The 20,684-nt window shown below is 41.6% G+C and overlaps 2 protein-coding genes across 3 annotated transcripts in view; one reads left to right on the top strand and one right to left on the bottom strand.

The window, feature by feature from the left end:
• The window catches only part of LOC137886713 (glutamate receptor ionotropic, delta-1-like), a 404,646-nt gene that overhangs the window by 196,626 nt on the left and 187,336 nt on the right, over nt 1-20,684 (top strand). For both annotated transcript variants that reach the window (XM_068729291.1, XM_068729290.1), the window contains exon 3: nt 8,848-9,132. In XM_068729291.1, the coding sequence (XP_068585392.1) occupies nt 8,848-9,132 (285 nt within the window). The remainder of the gene's footprint in view (nt 1-8,847; nt 9,133-20,684) is intronic.
• LOC137886734 (stonustoxin subunit beta-like) lies at nt 14,125-18,858 on the bottom strand. The gene is made up of 4 exons (XM_068729329.1): nt 18,705-18,858; nt 18,434-18,533; nt 14,796-16,253; nt 14,125-14,687 (listed from the first exon to the last, which is right to left on the bottom strand). The coding sequence occupies exons 2-4, from the start codon at nt 18,522-18,524 to the stop codon at nt 14,125-14,127; spliced, it is 2,112 nt and encodes a 703-aa protein (XP_068585430.1). The 5' UTR covers nt 18,525-18,533; nt 18,705-18,858.

Raw genomic sequence — 20,684 nt, 5'->3', positions numbered from 1 at the left:
TTAGTCCCAAAGACCCCAGATTGTGGACATACATTGTGTACGGGGCCTACAATAAGGTCACGTGACCAAAATCCTTCTAAATAATCTAGAAAAAAAATGTCCCTGCATCAAACTCAGAGAGCAGCATGGTGTCAAGGTTGATAAGGCAGTCACCCTGTGAAGAAGTTGGTCAGAATGGAGCAACTTTTATTTCTAAACGTGTCAGAGCCCTGCTTTTTTAATATGTTATAGCCACGCCCAAATGGTGCACATTCATGTTAGATTGCACTCTCTAGGGAGGAGGGAGACTTGGACTACATTTGAATGGGAATTTTGATAGGATAAATTGAATGGAAAATAATACCCCAAAAGTCCCTCCTTCAAACAGTCATAACTTCTCAGGACATGGTTGAAAATGCTTGGAATTTGCATGAAACATTAAATTTGAGGACTTGAATGAGCACCTTAATCAGCAAGTCTGCAGACCCTCTGGAAAGCTATCTTCTTTTAACAACATGCTAATGACTTGAAACTACTTGAACCTTGAAGAGTGTCTTCTTGTGTCCACCACATATCAATTTAATGTGTTTTTATAGGACCCGAATACTGAATCTGGAGTAACCTTTCAAAAAAGGCCCGTTCCCGAATACCCCAAAAATGGCCGTTTCGACTACATTTGTATAGGCCGGTCATGTAGGCCAATAATCCCCCTCCTTCAAATGGCCATAACTTGTCAGAACATGGCTGAAACTGCTTGGAAATGGCATGAACCCTTCCCGTTGATGACTTGAATAAGCCCATTAAGCAGCAAGTCTGCAGACCCTTGTGAAAGCTATCTTTCTCCAGGAACTTCCTATTGAGCTAAAACCAACTGATTCTGTCCTCTGTTGTCCACTATTTTTGATGGAAAATAAATTACATGGGAAAACAGTTCCAAAAGGCAGTGGCACATTTGGGACAGTTGACCCTGTTTGCCTTTTGCTTAATTTGGCCTTTTTGGAAGCATTTGGGGCTATTTGAGGTCGTCTCTGTGCATCCGGTACATCAACTGATGTGTCCACAGTCAAACTAGGCATCGCACGGTGATAACTGACACATTTCCATGTTTTCAAATTAAAGTTATAACCGGAATGCATAACCCACTCATTTCCTTGTTTTCCAATGAAAGTTGCATCCAAAAGGCATAAATCGCTCCAATTGGCCATTCGGTGAAGAAAATGTGGTAACATCGCCTCCCGTAGCATGTTTAGCTTCGGTACACATTTTGACCAATTGACACTTTTGCGCCATAAACGCCCCATGTAATGTAGGTGAATCAGCCAGCAGCACATTGTCAGCGTGTCAAAAAAGTGTCAATTCGCAATGACGGCCCATTCAAACTTAGTGTCATAAGGCAGACATTTCCTAGGTTTAGACAACTAAACCAGTTAGGTTTAGAAAGACTCCTATTTGACTTTCCATTGGCATTATTTGTATTCCTAAGCGACACAGAAAGAACAGACAGTTTGTGTCCTTGTACACGAAAGCAATAGATTGCTTTTTGGGCTGGTATCATTGTCTTTGAGTGCAACCTGTGGTTAGTCAGTCCCAGATCCCAGAACATGGACTTTACTGCAGGCTGGTAATCTTCCGAAGTGTCTGCTCCTCACCGGGGTAACGGGTAGATGGGTGGATGTTTAGTCCTGCTCGTTGGTGCTCAGACTGCCTCACTGCAGGAAACCCGCCCTCGGATAGATGGCTGGGAGAATGAAATGCCTTTTATGTCGGAGGTTTCTACATGTTTGTGTTGGGTTTCACCCCGAATGCATCAAGTGAAGAGGAGCTAGCTGCTCCACAAAGCAAAACAAAAACATTCAGTGATGCTGCTTTTAGCCATTAACAGCTTTCCAAAGGAGCTGAGAGGAGCTGAAAATGTCAACACTTTTAAACAGAAACTCAAACACAGCTATTCAGTCTGGCTTTTTTGGAGTGTTTTATCATTTTATGGGTATTACTATCACTGCATATTATTATAACTGATTTTATTCGGTGGCTTATGTGATTTTATGCTATGGCTTTAGTATTTATACTAAATGTTATTTTACTTCTTATTTTATTTTATTTTATATTTTTTCTTAACTGAATTTGGTGAGCACTAGTTTCTTCATTTTCTCTCCTTTTTCATCTTCTTTTCATCCTGTCAATCATTTGTTTAGCACTGTGATTGCATTTGATTTGTTTGAAAGATGACTTTATAAATAGATCAATTGATTGACTGATTAATTGATTGAATATAAAAAGATCCACATTGTATCAGAAGTTTGGATTTCATTAAATTATATTTTTCATACATTTTGCACATATACTTTGCAGTTCATAATCCCCCATGTTTTATGTGTTCCTTAGTAATGCCTCTCAAAAAACGCAATCATGAGATTGCGTTTTATTCTAGAAATCGATTCCCTTCTTGGATGTGATGCATCAAAGACGTCTAACAGGATCACCAGAAACTGCAGCTCTTCTCCACAATTCCATCAGTTCCCATATGGTGTTTTTTATGTTAATACTCTTTTCGACTTGATAATGCATTACATGCCAGGTTTGCATAACCGCCTCTTTCACTGCACGCAGGCAGATATTTGCCTCTCATTTATGAAAACCATCTGTTTACTCTGAGAAATGGCATTGCAGCTGTAAAAGATGTTTACCTCCTCGACAAAATCATTCTCCAAGTACTGACAGAGTGTTTCGTGAATGTGGTATTTAGACATCATGTCCCTGCATCCAAATTACACCCCGCCACTGCTGCATCGTCTGAGAGGCCTTGATAACGTGCAGAGCTTCTTTCTTTTTTTTGTCTAAATCCATAACCCCCTTGCTCAAGGATAAGATGTTTGTTTCCAGGAGCTAATTTGGAGGTGAGATATTGAATGCAGATGACACTAATAAGGAGAGAGGCAGAGGGAGGGAGATCTTTGTCTAGTTCCACCTCTAATGGTTTTTGTCTCCCGCCGTCTGGTAGGAGTCACTCTGTGAGTGTCATTAGGATGCAAGGGGAGTCGCTCCGGCTAAATATTGCGCAGGCTTCATTTAGCACAGATGAAACCGTGACTCACTGTGGACTCATAGAGCGAGAGTGAGTCACGTTGCAAACCCTGAAATCGTTTCAGCCGGCTGCTGAGTGAGTTATTCCAACAGCTACCGGCGTTGTGTTTCAGAAGCCTCCAAACCTATTAGTCCCATTCTAGACTATATTATGCTAATTGGTCCTCGGTGATTTCAGCGCCGGACCGACTGAGAGTCTCAGTCTCTGATGCTCCGAGGCTCATTAAACATGGGATTGTTCCTGTCATGTGGAGAGACATCAACACAAGACATGTCACCGCTTATGGATTTTTGTTTTAATTGAGGAGCAGACTCAGAGGTTTACAGTCTTATTGGGGAGGCATGCTGGGACAATATGATTACCCTTAATGCTGAACACTAATCACTTTTTCTTTGTGTTGACAGAAGGTCAAATGAGTACATCTGAGTAGGGATGCCCCCGAAACCCGGTTCTAAATGAGTAAAACCCGGAGTAGTGATGCAGTCCAGAGTTATCGGTTCTGCTATCGGTACTTTCTTAGTCCTGCAGTGAGACGTCCTCGTCTCAAACGTCCTCTCTCTGTCTCTGTGTCTCTTTGTCTTTGTCTCCGGCTCAGTACAGCGTGAGACTCGCATCATGATCAGAGAGAAGGAAACATTGTAGAACTCTGGTCGTCTCAAACACAATGAAACCCTCACGAGTGAGTTCATCACAACGTGTGACCAACGAGCAGAACATCAGTCTGGTAGTGGAGCAGCCATCAAGTAACGGTAGTGATGTCATACAGTAGTGATGTCATACGGTAGTGATGTCATACAGAGTTTGATCAGAAGAACATATGAAAGATAATCAATGAGATCATTGATGAGCTGAGAATGGAGTTTAAAGATTTTAGATCTTCTTGTGTTGCTGCTCAAGAAAGACTATTTGTTCACGTGTTGTTCATTTGTTTCTTAAGTAATCGTCTTTTTTTCTCACAATATAATCAAAAAGAGCCAATAAGAGTATTGATAAGAGTGCTACTATCGATAAAATCCTAACGTCAAAGGGTTCATCCAACAAAAACATGATGCCATCAACCGTCGCTCTACAAATATTCTATTCTATTTAAGACCAGTTTGCAAAATACAGAGGGTCTAGAGGGGTCCAAGACTCCTCCATTGACACTTGAGACCCTCTGAAAGCCTCAACAGGAACATTTTGAGGGGTTTCTCAAATCTTAAAAAATATTCACTTGAAATTGTCGGTAAAAATGTCTTTTAAAAGCTGACTAATGTCGCCTTTTTTTCACATTGCAGAACATTTACAAGGAGTATGAACAAAGAGAACCAGAGATTTTCTGCCGTGTCGGGTTGGTTAGAGAGAGCCGAGTGAGCTGAGCAGTTCTTTGTTGCAGGGCATCGATGTTGCATCGTGTAAACTTTGTGTGAGTGGCCTTAATTAATGACATCATCCTCAGTGATGTGTGTGCAAAGCATGTAGTTGCCTCGGCTTCCATCCATGAAATCTTGTCTATTCCGTACTGAGTCTGTGTCAGACTTCACCGGGTATTTCTACTCTTTGTTTTGGTTTTCTGAACTGCAGCTTGGCTCTCATCAACCTTGTTTCCAGAGATGTTCATCAAACGGGCAGCAAAAAGCAGAGAAACTTAGGAAAGTGGCACGTTTAGCAGCTAAAGAGCCAGATGGCCGACACATGACGGTGAAACTCTCCACAGAAAGATGAAATAATGAACATCTTGCTGCATCCTTTAGGCTCATTTAGGCTCCTGCAGCTGCTGAAGAAAATCCCCATCCTGACCTCCATCCTGCGAGGATCAGCAGTGACACAGTGATTTATTTTTATTAAATTGACCCGATGAGTCAGATTCCAATCTAATCTGGTGGGCTTTTAGCAACAACAAAAAAAAAAAACATCTACTAATTTAATACAAGATTGCTCTCTAAATGCTTCAGTGCAAGTTCATTAGCTTCCACTTCCACAGAGGCCACATTCGTCTCATTATCTTTAAGACAATTTTAATTTCGTTGGTGGAATAATCGCCCCGTCATCACTTCCCGTAAACTGCCGGGATGCTGACGAAGCACGACTTCCAAACAGAATGCCGTTCCCCGAGTGAAGATGAACGGCTGAACGCTGACGGTCTCCTGCTTCTGTCCTCCTGCTTCTGTCCTCCGATTGTTCTCAGCTCGGAGAGATTCAGCCCGAGTTCAGCCAAGTTTGACTCATCAAACATTAAGCTGCAGGGTTCCCGCGACCAGCCAGCTGTTCTCTTTTTCCCTGGAAGACTACCTGGCCATGCTTCATGCTCCTCTGCCTCTGCAAAAACCTGTTTTTTTCTTAATATATATATATATATATATTTTTTTTTTCCCCCTGCTGGGAGCTCAGTCATAACACGCCTGCTGCCCTTTGGAGCATCTCCTGACCTTAAAGTCTGGACACATCTTCTCCTGCAGAGGAAGCCGGGCTCTAACCGGAGATGAAAAGGTTTGCTGAGAGGCTTAAACTGTGGCTGTCTGCCTGTCAGGCGAGGACGCAGGGGAGACGAGCTCCATGTGGCTTTGAAAATGTTAGGAAAAGGACACGATGATGAAGGGAAACTTTTAACACTTAAAACAACTGCAGTTGATGACGAACCTGTGTTGATTTAGTTAAACCAGGATGAGAGACAACAAGCAGGCTGTTCACTGCAAACTGTTTGTAGCTATATATGTATATGTATGTATATATATATATATACACTGAGGAGGAGTGACGTAGAGACGCCGTATACGTCTCTGTCAATCAGCGTGTAGCCCCGCCCCTAAATCATCCCCTGCTTTATGGTCTGTTTGTCTCTAAATGGAGCATAATGTACTAAATGAACATCATGCTGTATTGAAGAAGACTGTAAACTAGAGATTGAGACCATAAACTCATGTTTACAATGTTTACTGAGGGAATAAATCAAGAGAGAAGTAGAGTCATTTTAGACTAGACTTCTATACAACCAGAGGAGTCGCCCCCTGGTGGACACTAGAGAGAATGCAGCTTTAACACTTACATTTTTAGAACCGGAGGTTATCGCCTGGATTAAAAAACACCAGACTTTCACCCAGGAAATCGTTGTTCATGTCCTGTATGAAACTAGAAGTCAACGTTGACTTAACCTACGTACTTAAATATCGTCACTTCTGTAGTTTTTTTTACCCCAAGCCACCATCTTTTCCTAAACCTAGCAGTTTTATACTTAATACTGCAGGGGCTTTCCCAGGTCAATGACTGCTGGACATTAGTTGGAAAACACCAGAATCAGGCAACTTTGCAGCATCTTTGGAAAAGATTAGTTCGTCAAAAAATGGATAAAAATTGCCGCGAGTGAAGAAAGTCCACACAGCAATTACATGTCCATCTAAATGCAGTAGTAGATAAACGTAATTTCCAGAGGACAATATTATTAACAGAGGACAATAAAAAGTCTCTTGTCAGGAAAACATAAGTCAATTTCAGTTTTTGAACACACAAGCAAACACACGGTCAAAACTCTTCTGAAGACGAGATGATTCGTCTCAACAGGAGCCATCCTGCAGTATTAAAATGTGTGTATTAGAAGTACAGAGAAGTCTGGGTTTCCAGGGGAACTTAAACTGTGGCGTCTGCAGTTTGGCCTCTTGCTCTGACTGTTGTGGCTCCTAACAGGGTTTGATGTAGCTGCTTCAAAGGGAGCGAGCCCAGAGAGAATGATTAGCTGGCAGCCTGTCGCTGCCTCAGCAGTGTGCGAACAGGAAAAAAGTGGTTTCTGGAGCTCCATATCTGGTTTAATAGAGGAGTTTAAATGTGCAAAGGTGATGATACTGTGACTGTGTGAGGATGTAGAAGTACAGAGTGTAACTGTAACTGCCTCAGCAGGACGGAGGAGGGTTTGGGAGCTACATGGGTGTTTGGAGGTTGGACCGGGCAGAGGGCAGCTTTTATGGGACACGTCAATGTCAATGACGTGGGGGGGGGGGGGTAATGGTTGTTGAGGAGATTCAGAACGAAGAAGAAACAGCTACATGTGCAGTGGAAGTGAGTAAGTGTACACAAGAAGAAACGTACCTGGAGTGAAGTGTGGGGCTCGGAGGCAGGCGGGATTACATTCATGGTGCAACCTGCAATTTCTCTTCATAGTGGACGAGTGAGCAGCACAATGTTCCTTCGTGTCCTCTCATTCTGCCATGGTTTGAAACGGTGTAAATAAAGAGAGACACTGGATTGAATTTTTGTTCCTGCATGTTAAGAGTCCAGACCCCAAAACTTTACTTTTAGTATGTACTGCATCTGCCCTTACAAAGTCCTCATATATCTGCTGTGCAAAGGATTGTGGGTCAGGCCAGGCCAGGCAGCAACCTCCGGTTCTAGTGAAGCCAAAGCTTCATGTATTAAAGCTGCATTCTCTCTAGTGTCCAGCAGGGGGCGACTCCTCTGGTTGTATAGAAGTCTAGTCTAAAATGACTCTACTTCTCTCTTGATTTATTCCCTCAGTAAACATTGTAAACATGAGTTTATGGTCTCAATCTCTAGTTTACAGTCTTCTTCAATACAGCATGATGTTCATTTAGTACATTATGCTCCATTTAGAGTCAAACACACCATAAAGCAGGGGATGATTTAGGGGCGGGGCTACCTTCTAGATACAGTTAGTTTTGTTCAAAAGCCACGTTGGTGACATCATCACCGAACTCGAGGCTTCAAAACATCAGTCCACAAACCATTAAGTGACTTAACGATGACTATGTCCACTTCTTATAAACAGTCTATGATGCTCGCTTGTAAACACCGAAAATGCGACCCGGATGTATTAGAAGATCCTGGTATTTTTGCCATGCTGTTATTGACATACTATGCATTGGGTTGCGGTCAAATAGTCCAAAATAAATTACATCCTATGTCTTGTCTTAACTACTTATCCTTGGCCTTGATGGTCGAGGAAAGATGTGACGGAGAATTCATAAGGACTAAGGAAAAGACATGAGTAACATTCTCTAAAAGATGAATGTTGATCAGCATGCTAATTGTTGAGCTGCTTCTTAGGAACGGACGCTTGATTCTGCTGATTACGTCTCCTTTTGTTGACAGTCAAGGTTCCAATGTTGATGCATTAACTTTCATTTAACTTAGATGTCACCCACTTGTGGGACCCTGAAGGTCTTGTGTGGAGTCTTCATGTCCAACTCAACGTATCACTGTTGAATATAATGGTTTCCTCTTGAAACCCAGATGAGAGACATGATTCTGCTGACTGTGTGGGAACCTTTGAGGCTTCGTATGAGCCTGTTGTTTTTCTACACAGACAGATATGACGGCTGAGTCCGCCGCAGCATTCAGAGGAATCTGCCTGCCAGCTGAATCTTAACCTTTAGCTTAGCCTCAACAGACTGGACATGCGGCCTGTTAAATCACCCGAGGTTCTGCTCTTTTTGAGTGCAGGTTTGGAGGTTCACAAGTAGGTCAGAGATATAAAAAAAAAAAAAACGGTGTTACCTGTCAGACTGCGGAATAGATTTATGATAATGCAGACTAATATCCGTAATGGGAGGTCAAGACATCATTTAGCATTAGTACTGGGCTTCACTATGACTCTTTGCAGCCTCTGGCGCTTCTCCCTGGCTGCACTGATATGTGTTTTATGAATCTGTGCAGCTAACATGGGTTTGTTCCAATTCCAGAAACCCTAGTTCAGTTTCAGTTGTCTTTGAAAAGATCATTTTTGTTCGCATTTATTCTGTTTAATTTTGCCGTATGAATGAAATAACTCCTCTCTTCATCTGTCTCCTCACTAGCCTGCGAGCTGATGAACCAGGGCATACTGGCGCTGGTCACCTCGACCGGCTGCGCGTCAGCCAGCGCCCTGCAGTCCCTGACGGACGCCATGCACATCCCCCACCTGTACATCCAGAGGAACAGCGAGGGATCGCCGCGGACCGCCTGCCACTTCAACCCCAGCCCCGGCGGGCAGCGCTACACGCTGGCCGCCCGTCCGCCCGTCCGCCTCAACGACGTCATGCTGACTCTGGTGGAGGAGCTGCGCTGGCAGAAGTTCATCGTGTTCTACGACATCGAGTACGGTAAGTGATCGACCGGTCGCCGTGCTGGATCGAGGAGACAGATTTTACAGTAAAGGTCAAGATCTTGGAAAAGCTGATGGGACAGTCTGCTATTGGCTGTTGGAAGTTGGTGTTTTGTTGTGGAGGTTTTTAGCTGTGGAACTTGATCTTGATTCTAATTCTCACAGTCAGATCTGGTTGATGTGGACAACCGGATCTCACCCTCCAACTCGTAAAATAGCAGCGCTTGGTCAGTGCTGCACCCTTTAATATCTGTATGACCACCAGGGTTTAAACTAACTCCAACATAAACCCATCAGCGTCATTATTAGAGTGCAACTGACGGAGTATAAAGCGAAAGAAAGGTTGCGTAAGATGGGTGGGAGGGGACGGTTTGGGTCAAACAAACCCAGGAGGCCACTGTTCAACAAGTCAATGTTGACTTATTTAAACACATTTTTCTTACATAACTGGACTTGCTTACTGAACACCAGTTAATTATATTACATAAGAAACATACTTCTTTTGATCCAAACCACAATATCTTCCTCGTCCTCACCAAGTATTTTTTTTTGTAAACATACCTTTATTTTGAAAACCGATTGTATGAATATAACAAGTGGAAACTGTACATTATTTGAAGCAATATTGCCGCTGACCAAGCGTTCTTTGATGAGTTGGGCGTGAGAACTTTTTAATTTTTTAATTTTAAAATATGGTACGTTTTACTTTTGCTTTTAAGAACACATATGTTGGTGTTAACCCACTGTCCTGTGGTGTCGCTTGTTTAAGAAGAGTGAGAAACTTCTCCTCTTCCTCTCATATGGTCCACATGTTTGTGATGAGTGAAGATGGATGGATTGAGCAGCTGATTGACGGTTTAGAGATTCTTTGTTGAGTTTCCTGCTGAATGTTTAACATCACTCAGTGGATAGTTCTGTGCTTTGCATGTTGGATACCAAGCAGCTGTTTTACTGAACTTTGTCTAGTTTTAAAGACTCTCTGTTATAATTTGTATTTATTTCACTTCGTAATTTACACCTAATATGGCTTTTATGAAATAATCGATGATTCACACCTATGTTGATAGAGATAAGGTTATGTTTTTTCAGCCACTTATGAGTTTGTTTTACAACTCGTTCTCTTTTTTGATGCGCTTCTCAAGCATCAATGAAGAATATGTTCTTCCCAAGAACTTTGAATTATAGTCTGGAATACTTTGGAAGTCCTTTTCCTGAACTGTTTGTGACATGATTTTTGATTTGTTTTCATTTTCTCTGCTGTTGGGATGATGCAAATAAACATAGAGATTTTAAGTACTTTGTGCGTGAGTAAAGAAACAAAAGACATACAACATGACACCGACTTTAAAATATAAATCCTCATCGAAGGGTATGGGGGTCTATTTAAGGGTCTAAGGGTGTTGTATTCTATACAGATTTTAAAGCACTTTTAGTCAACTGATTGATTAGTGATTATTGGCTGCATGAATACAATTTACTCGACTTGTCCAAAACTAAAAAAACAAACTTTTTGTAGTCCCCGTCTGCAGAAAACTCCACCATGGACTTGAACCTGAAGCAGTGCATTGTTCCTTCAACACTAATCATGTTACATATTTGTTGATATATTTGGGAGTTTTGCCTCATTTATTTTCACTTTTGTAAATTCACATGGAATACATGTAGACAAATAATTGAAAACGCATTAAGAATAGCTGCTGGCTGCCCTAAATGATTTTCAATGATTTCTGGCTGTGGAAAGGTTTCCATGACCGGATATTTGCAGCAAAATGTCAGACATCGACTCGCCTGTCTTCTGTATTTGTTTGGAATAGCTCACTTGGACTGTATCTTAATGAAATCACATTAGGCTCGATGGATTTTTTAGCGTAATCGATACAGGATGGTGGCAATTACAATATAAGGATATAGACAGATGCAGGCATTTAGCCTCTCAGATAAGTGCATTTGTAGCTGCTGGCCAGGATCTGAATCTTTTATGACCGAAGAACGACGGCGAGGCTGCAGAGGAGAACTTCACTCAGTCCGAAGATACTTAATTTAAAAGGAATCAGCAGATATATTTGGAAGACTTTCAAAAAAATTATCTTCAGTGACTCATATGGGATTTTTTTAGTTTCGGTTTAATAGCTCCTGAAACTCTCCACACCTTCCTATCAATGGATTGAGGGACCTGTGTCCAATCTTTACTCTCTAATTTTCCGTAACCGAAAGAAATCACCTACCCCGACTTTTCCTCCTTGATTGGCCAGTGTGTAACTGTGCATTACGAATAATAAAGACGGTCTATAAACGCTTCTGATTTCTGACGTGGGCGGATAACATGTCTCAAAGAACCTAGTTCTGTTCAGGCGTAAATCAACCCTCAGTCTGGGTTTTTCAGACATCTCACGCATCGATATCAGTTAGATTAATTGTCACATTATGTGGGAATAATGACGGGTAATTATCCCGTTTTAAAATGTCATGTAGCTAATAAAAGAAGATAATGAATAAAAATAGAAGGTACAAAATATCTTCATTAGAAAGTTAAATAGAATTAAAGCTGCAAGCAGCATTGATCGGGCCCTCGCCCCTCCTCTGGTTGATGTGGCCATGCATTTCTGTGACCATCATACTCTGAGTACACGAGTTAAACGGTATTTCCTGTGTCCACCAATGGCGTAGCCAGGTCATTTTTCCAGGTCTTAAGTCTTGAATGTTTTGAGTGTACCTCCGAACACAATCATAACTGTAAGCCTGTAAAGATCGACACATAACTGAATGTGTGTGAACGCTTCAGTGTTAGTAACATAGCAGACTGTCAAAGTAAATGCAGGTGGAAAAAATCTTTTTGTCTTTTTTTGTCAAGAAATAAGTTTAAGCCAAAAGGTGAGCCAATGTAGAATAATCTATCATATACATTAGGCTGGGTGGAGTTTGATTTTGTTAAACTAACTTCACGTTACGTTATGGCCTGTTCCAAAACAAACAAAAACAATAACATTCACTATTAATGAAAACTCCACGTACAAGCGGGATTTAGAAACCTCTTTTATTGCTGCTTTATTTCTGCTCTCCAAACATCTTAGTTTGCACATATTTAGATCACAGAAGTCTTTTTCTGGTGGTGTGCCCACGAACCCTTTCAATAAGTTCAGTGTTTGGACCGCTGTAAATATAGAATCCTGCTTTCAACCTTGGTTATCAGTAGGTGGCGCTATGACTATGAGTTAATATTGACATACAGAAGTCCTAAAGTCAGGACAGTCATCAAGCATGTCAAGTTTGGGACAGTTTTGACAAAGTACAGTCGAGTTACAACAGCTTGATGGATGATGGCGAACCATGTAAAATGGCCGCCACACCAAGTCCATGTTGTTCAATTAAACCTCAAGCTCCTTCCTATCTCCAGATCATGGTGAAGCCTTACACCCCCGCCCGACCACTTCGCTCTGCTGTCTCGGGGCGATCGGTCGCCCCGTCGCTCAGAGGTCCCTGCGGCCCATTGACCCGGTCACGTCTGTTTTCTGTCCTGGTTCCTCAGTGGTGGAATGAACTGAGCAGAGTCAGTGGCCATCTTTCATCAGGATGAAGACTCACCTCTTCAGGAAGTACTACCCTGAGCCTTCCACTCACCACTTATTGTTCATATTAGTTTGTTTCTGCGCTGTACTTTTGCTCTGCTTCATGCTCTGGTTCATGCTCTTAGATGTCCTTATGACTTCTGGTGACTAGTAGTTCTCTTGAATACCTATGTTGAATACACTTATTGTAAGTCGCTTTGGATAAAAGCGTCTGCTAAATGATTGTAATGTAAATGTAATGTAATGAGACTATGAAGGCCCCACCAGAGATGAGCAACACTGGACTTTGGTTGGAATGTACAAAATACAAACCAGTTGTATTTGTTTTTTACAATAAGTAAGGTAAAAGCTTACAAAAAGTGAATAATACAAAATAAGTAAAAGAAAATACAAAATGTAAGATGTACCAAGCTCAAAAAGAACCAAGTTTCTCAAAGATCGAAGCCTCGATCCCTTGTTGTCTCCTCCTATATATACACTTCTCCTTGGCGCTTCTGCAACCTCCGGGTCCATATAAGGTAGACAACAGATCATTCTTAAATCATTAAATCTTAAATCATCATGAGTTTACAACCTTCTCCTCTGCTGACTGTCAATCATCAGGTCAGAGTGAGTCTAACTCAAAGTTCACTTATTTCATTAACTTTAACATTTAGTCAACATTATGAGCACATATGATAACATTTTGATAAATGACAGAAAAACACACATTAAAGCTCATCATCATTGAACTGTCCCTAAACAATATGTGATTACATGTAACGAGTTTATTGATATCTGAAAATAAAACACTCTTAGCTCGATTATAAAAATAGATCGTAACTCATCATAGACAATGGAAAGTTAAAAGAGGATCAACCATATGCATAAAAAGGTAACACCTTAAGACAGGACTTCCTGTTTGGCTATAGGTCACAGGTGCCATGTTTCATATATGTCAGTTAGGTGTGAAAACCACAATACGCCCAGAAGTTTCCATTGTGTAACCCTAACCCTTATGTCCCAACATAATCACCTTAATAGATTCATTACAACAAGTTATGCAAGTTTTGACATGAGCTTTGAAAGTATATGTCAACACATTTGTTTTGACAAAGCAATAATGATCAGGAATACAAATAGAAATAAAAATGATTCAAACGTGATTTGAAAAGAAAGTTGAAACTGATTGTGAAGCTGTGAAGCAGAAACCAGTTGGAGTTTGTGCATCGAATCAACAAAGAAATGATAAACAGAAAATGACATATGTTGTAACTTTATAAGATCATGTATTTTCCTGCTCTCTCTGGGTTTTGAATACATTTTTTGGAATTTGTGAAACATGTTCAAGTTAACATGGGATGTTACTTTACTGTTTAATCTTTACTTGTAAACCCATCTCTCTATTAACAGACCAAGGATCTAACAAGTCATTGTCATTGCTCCTATTGAACTGGACGCAGGTAGACATAGTGGTTTTCATTATAAACATGGAAGCCAGGGTACACAGGCTCAGTGAATGTGGTTTGAAAGGTGTAGAGGTGGCTCAGTGTGTCAGAGGAGACTTTGTAGAAGGACAGAGTGCCAGCAGGCCAGTCCAGATACACCCCAACTGTTTGGCAGCCATCAGAGGGAAAACCAGTTTCCAACACCTTACCATTGTGAAATGCCTCCAGTGTGTGTTTTCCACGTCCTAAGTATTGGCTAAAAGCCCACGACATGGTATTTTTGAAAAGAAAACAATTTGGTACACCCTTTCTGTTCATTCTCTTGTATGCAACAGCTGCACCAACATGTTTCACTTGAGTTGAAAGATTATCCCACTCTACCTCCCAGTAATGGCGCCCAGATAACCCCTCTCTGCACAACACCTGAGGACGTCCATCAAACCTCTCTGGGTGATCAGAATAATTCTGCTTTACTGATGTATTTGTTGCTTTATTGTTTCCATCAGACAGAATTATGTTTTTACTTGCAGTGTTTGGGTCCAGGGTGAGATCACAGGCATCTGATGGAGAGATCAACACAAACTCATTAATTCTGATGGTCAAACAGGTTTCTGGAGGACATTGATTAGTAGAGCGTATTTTTGTCTCAAAATCATGAATAAACTTACACCAGATCAGATCTCTTCTGTCTGTGATCTTTTCAGAAGGAAGGTCAGGTTTTGAAAAATCTTCACTGACCAGAATGCCCTTCTTGTAATGGTAGATGGTTGCTCCTTTGTATTTCTCATTTGGAATGACTGTGATTAGGAACCTGAACTGCTTGTTGTTCTTATGTGCTCTGGTAAGGTCACGGAAAGCTTTGGCTTTTTCTCTCAATGTGGTAAAAACTTCATCTGAGAACCACTGGTCTTCATTAGTACTCCTTATTTTAGTGGTGTCCAAGTAGGTGGCCATCACATCAAGGTAGGTATCACCCCTCTTCATGGAGGTGAAAACAAAGCACAGAGCATGATCTACATCTCCAGCACGAACCTCTCTGTCCAGCTCGGACTGATTTCGGACGATCTTTGCTCCCTCCATGGTATCTACACAGGATCTGATGACATTGATTTCTCTCTCTTTATCATCCAGCCACTTGCTGAGTTTTTCTTGACTGAATGGTGACTTGTCTCTGTCGTCAAAGAATTGTTTTAATGAGCTCTCATCTTCTTTACCTTCACGGATGGAGGGGAGTTTCTTTGCCATGGTCTGCTGGAGGTTAGATGCATAGAGGTCACACAGTTTTTGGAAAGTTTTGAACTCTTCATGAATATATGGAAAACTCTCCACCACTCCATCTTCCAGAGCATCGTTGCATCTCATTCGCATTTCCCTCAAATCTTCAAGAGCATCCTGCATCTTCCCCACCAGTCCAACGCTGATCCCACTCATCAGCTCAGCAGCTTCAGGAATCAAATTCTTCAGTGGCATCAGCGAGACCTTCACTGGGACAGCATTCTCTCCCTTTTCTCCCAGTAGCTGTGGAAGTTGTTGACAGGTCTTCACTGCCTCTTCAAATGTTACAGGGATGCTTTTAAGGACGAAGTCTCCGAAGAATGTGCAGGAGCATTTATTAGTCAGGTCTTTTTCTTCATCAGTCAGCTTGATGCTAGCTTGCGCCTCAATACTAAGTGAGGGGATCTTGTTTATTGCAGCTTTCATGTTGCCCTGGATGTCTTGAACGCTGCTGGCGTCTAACTTCTCACTGTCAAACACAAAGAAAGAGTTTGCCCCATAAACGATGCCTGTGACTACATGTGTTGCTGAGCTCTTCTTAATAACTTCCATTTGGTTGGCGTCTAAGGTTACAAGGTCAATCACTGACAACTGTTTGAAGTGGGTGGTAGATTTGTACTGACACGTCACTCTGCTCTGATTCTTGAATTTCTTCTGATCATTCAGATACTTGGCAGATCCTCCAACTTCGATCAGTCCACAGAGGAAACTGGCCTTCAGAGAAGCTTCAACATTCAGCAGAGAGGACTTGGATTCAATGGTGTCAGATTCAATCATTGCAAATTTACTGCTGGATTGAACACTTTCAGTTATCTTCTCTTGTAGAGTTTTATCATCCCACAATGTCAAACCTTTAGAAATTGGAAAACATAAAGCAGGAGGATCATTTCGTGAAATTGAATTTCTTTAATAAATTTCAAAAACAAAATGAAGAAGAAGAAGCGACTATGCAAAACCAAGTACGTTGTGATTGTGATTGTGTTTACTAGTATTAAAGTTTGACAAGTTTTTAGATAGTTTGCAAATTAATCATAAGATAATGTTGCGATCCATAATCAAAGCTAGCTAACTAGCTGTTTGATTCAAAATGATCAAGTAAGAAACAGACAACTTTGACAAGAATAACGATAATTCAATTGTCTTATTTATCACAGGATAATGTATCAGCTACTAATACAGCATGCTTCCCTAAAATTGATAACGAATGAATATTCACAACTACGTTATGGAAGTAAAAAGCATTTGCTTATTATTTTAATGGTGTGTATGGATGTTAAAAAGGTGAGGACAGAATAGTGAAATGATTTCAAAGTCCCTTTAAGTCAGGGGTGTCAAACTCATTTTCACTCTGGGCCACATCAGCATCATGGTCGCCCTCAAAGGGCCGGTTGTAAGACTGTATAACTGTAACTACTCCCTAACACATTGTTAAATAACTGTCACTGCATTTGATTATTGTTTATTGAAGTGTAAAATATTGTACATTCAGTTATATCAATGTAAAATTATATTCAAGCATATTTCTGTTATTATAATATAAATCCATTTAATTTAGGGTTAAGAAACCAACATTACTCTATCGAAGATCAAACTGTTAAGAAAATAACAAAGACAAATATCATCAAACAAGTCATTACATTCACTTTGTTCAAAGATATTTTTGTCACCTCTCTACATCACTAGTGTTCCTCCCTGCCGTCGTCCCATTCATGAAGCTACATCTAAGAGCTCCTCACTGACGGTCAAGCCTGCCTTCAGCCCTTTATAAACACTGATAGATGTATGATGTGTGATGTATGATGTATGATGTGTGATGTGTGATGTATGATGTATGATGTATGATGTATGATGTATCCGTGTTGTCTGTGCTTTCATCAACAGCTAATGAAGAAGACGAGTACTTGCTCGTCTCTTAGCTAGCTGTGTTGTTAGATTGTCTGCTAGTTCCTGAACTCGGTCTGATGGTGTTTCTTCACAAACTGACATGTTAAAGTCTGTATCTGGTCGGAGCTCACCTGCTCACACACCTTTAATCATGCACTGGGCTGTAGCTTTTGTAATATGTTCTTCTGTGATTGCAATCTGCCTTTTAATTCTTGGACAATTTGATGTTTTTCTTGGAGGCTAAATTTAGCATACTTGGCTCTGTGTTTGGTGTGAAAATGTCGACGTAAATTGTATTCCTTCATCACAGACTCTGCCTCAGAGCACAGAAGACAGACCGCTTTTTCTCCTTGAAGCACAAACATGTATTCTTTCACATCTTTCATTAAACTTTCTTCCCTCTGCATCAATTTTTCTCTTCGTGGACATTTTGGGATTATTTGTCGATCTTTTTCAACTCAATCACTTGTTGGAAAACCTCTTGACGGGCTGTTGCCTCTCCTGTCCACCTGTTGTGATAGTTTTAATGTCGGCACACAGACAACATGTTGTTGTCGTGAGTGAATAGTGGTGTAACGGATCGCTGTCGATCCTTCACGGTTCGGCACACATGTGAACCACGGATTAATTACAGTGTACCTTCACCATCACAGTGTGAAATAAAATGTAACTGACAAAGTTAAATGGTGATATGGAAAAACTGCTGACTAGCAGCAGGATGCCGTCATTTCACGGGTCACAAAATCAGCGACGCATTGTGGGAGATGTAGCTTATGGTCACTGTAAAGCAGCATAGACTTTAACTTTAAGACAACCATATGCCTTTTATATGAAAGACCATTTCCAGCAGAAAAATTATGATATTAAAAGTCATAATTATGACTTTCTGTCTCATAACTTTGACTAAGTCACAGTGTTTTCTGAACGTCAACTGGAAACAGATGGATGCACCAAAAGTGCGATGGGGATATTTTTATTATCAAGTCTAACTTTTCATATTTTTAATTAAAAAATGTTTTTTGCTGGCGGATTCACAGGCCACATAAAATGACGTGGCAGGCCTTGAGTTTGACACCTGCTTTAAGCAAAGCTGTGAAAGGCAGATATATAGAGAAACATTTTAATAATAATGTAATCTCAGACTTACCTGGGATCAGTGCATCTCTCCGAGCATCATAGAGCATTCCGAGGGTGAAAGGTCGACCCAGGGCAGCAATGTTGTTGAGATCTGAGGCCATTTCTCCAACCTGATGAGAAAAGTGAGCACACAGCTTTCAATGCTTCATTTACACTGTTAAGTATATTGAGTGTTGAGAGTTGAGAGACAAAAAAAGACTGATAGTTTGACACAGACTGGAGTTCAGTTAAACTCTAAATGTACATCTGTTTCTGTCTCTGTGGACCCAGTCTGTCCTCACCTGGTGAAGTTGTGTAGATCGGCTCAGTTGTGTGAGAGTCTTCTTGACGTCCAGCTGGAGCTTCCAGTGTGATGATCTGTGATGTTCTCAGATTACTTATATCCTGTCAGATAGTCTGCTGACTCCTCCCATGACACGCGTGAAGAAACACCTCAATGAAAATCAAGTCTGATCATGAACGGTGAATTTATGTGGACCTACACACACACGCCTCAACAGGGACTATTACATAATGGAAAATTATCAAGTGTTTGTTACAGAGAATCCTCACCAGATGCCCACCTGGGCTCCTCCCTAGGGAGGTGTTCCAGGCACGACCAGCTGGGAGGAGACCCCGAGGGAGGCCCAGGACCAGGTGGAGGGACTATATCTCCAAACTGGCCTGGGAGCGCCTCGGGATCCCCCAGTCAGAGCTGGATGATGTGGCCCGGGAAAGGGAAGTTTGGGGTCCACCTGCTGGAGCTGTTGCCCCCGCGACCCGATCACGGATAAGCGGACGAAGATGAATGAATGAATGAATGTTCCAGAGAAATTCTCCGGTCATGATAAGACTTGATCTTCATTCAGGTGTTTCTTCACTTCAGTGAAAAAACTTCAGTTATTCTATTGAAAAAGTAACCAGTGCAGCTCAAGTTGACAAAGTGTCATGCTGACCTGGAATTGCACGTATTTAACATTACATTACATTACATTACATTACATTACAGTCATTTAGCAGACGCTTTTATCCAAAGCAACTTACAATAAGTGTATTCAACATAGGTATTCAAGAGAACTACTAGTCACCAGAAGTCATAAGTACACTTCCTTTTTTAAACAAGCAGCTAAGAGCATGAAGCAGAGCAAAAGTACAGAAACAAGCTAGTATGACTACAATAAGTGGTGAGTTGAAGGCTCAGGGTAGCACTTCATGAAGAGGTGGGTCTTCATCCTGATGAAAGATGGGCAGCGACTCTGCTGTCCTGACGTCAGTGAGGAGTTCATTCCACCACTGAGGAACCAGGACAGAAAACAGACGTGACCGGGTCGATCGGCCCGAGGCAGCAGAGAGAAGTGGTCGGGCGGGGGTGTAGGGCTTCACCATGATCTGGAGATATGAAGGAGCTGTTCCTTTCACTGCCCTGTATTCTAGCACCAGAGTCTTAAACTGGATGAGCTCTTACAGGGAGCCAGTGTAGAGAACGGAGAAAGGAAGTTGTGTGGGAGAACTTGGGGCGATTGAACACCAGACGAGCTGCGGCTTTCTGGACAAGCTCCAGAGGTCTGATGGTCGACGCCGGGGCTCCGGTGAGTAGAGAGTGTCAGTAGTCCAGACGAGAGATGATGAGAGCCTGGATGAGAACCTGAACCGTCTCCTCAGTGAGGAAGAGGAGAATCCTTCTGATGTTGTAGAGCAGGAATCTGCAGGAGCGTGTGACCGATGCAGTTTAACTTTTCTTTGTTTCTGTTGTGATGCAGGCCAATGTGGTCAGTTGAATGTTGTGTTGTTTTGAGACACTTGGGTTGATAAAGAGAAACACTATACGTTAACTTAACAGACAACCAAACTACTACGGTTACAAACATATTATACCATTATATATTATCCCTACTTATGTCACTTAAGGCGACTTACAGTTTACTGCTGCACATCTAACAATGGCCAGAGAGGCAGGTAATGTCAGAGCGTGCAGTAACTCAGCATTGAGCGGACTACGACTGACTGGTTTACCATCTGAACGTAAAAACCCTCTCTGGCGCCAAATTGAGGGTCATTGTAGATGTTGGATGCCTTGCCCGATCCCAATCAGGTATGCAGCAGCTAAGGCCTTGAGTTCAGCAGCCTGTGCAGATAGAGGAGCATACAAAGGTTCAATCATGAAAAGGTCTCCAAAGCCATCCTCAAACATGGATACCTGTGGGCTTGGCAGCGTTTCAGCCAACAAGTCAGCACAGGCTTTCAGAAAATTGTTGGAGACTGCATTAGCAAATTCTTGCTTT

The sequence above is a fragment of the Cebidichthys violaceus genome, unplaced genomic scaffold (genome assembly GCF_023349555.1).
Source record: "Cebidichthys violaceus isolate CVI_PGR_0920_01 unplaced genomic scaffold, fCebVio1.0.p SCAF_45, whole genome shotgun sequence".
NCBI lineage: Eukaryota > Metazoa > Chordata > Actinopteri > Perciformes > Stichaeidae > Cebidichthys > Cebidichthys violaceus.
This window is presented reverse-complemented; position numbering and strand designations above follow the sequence as displayed.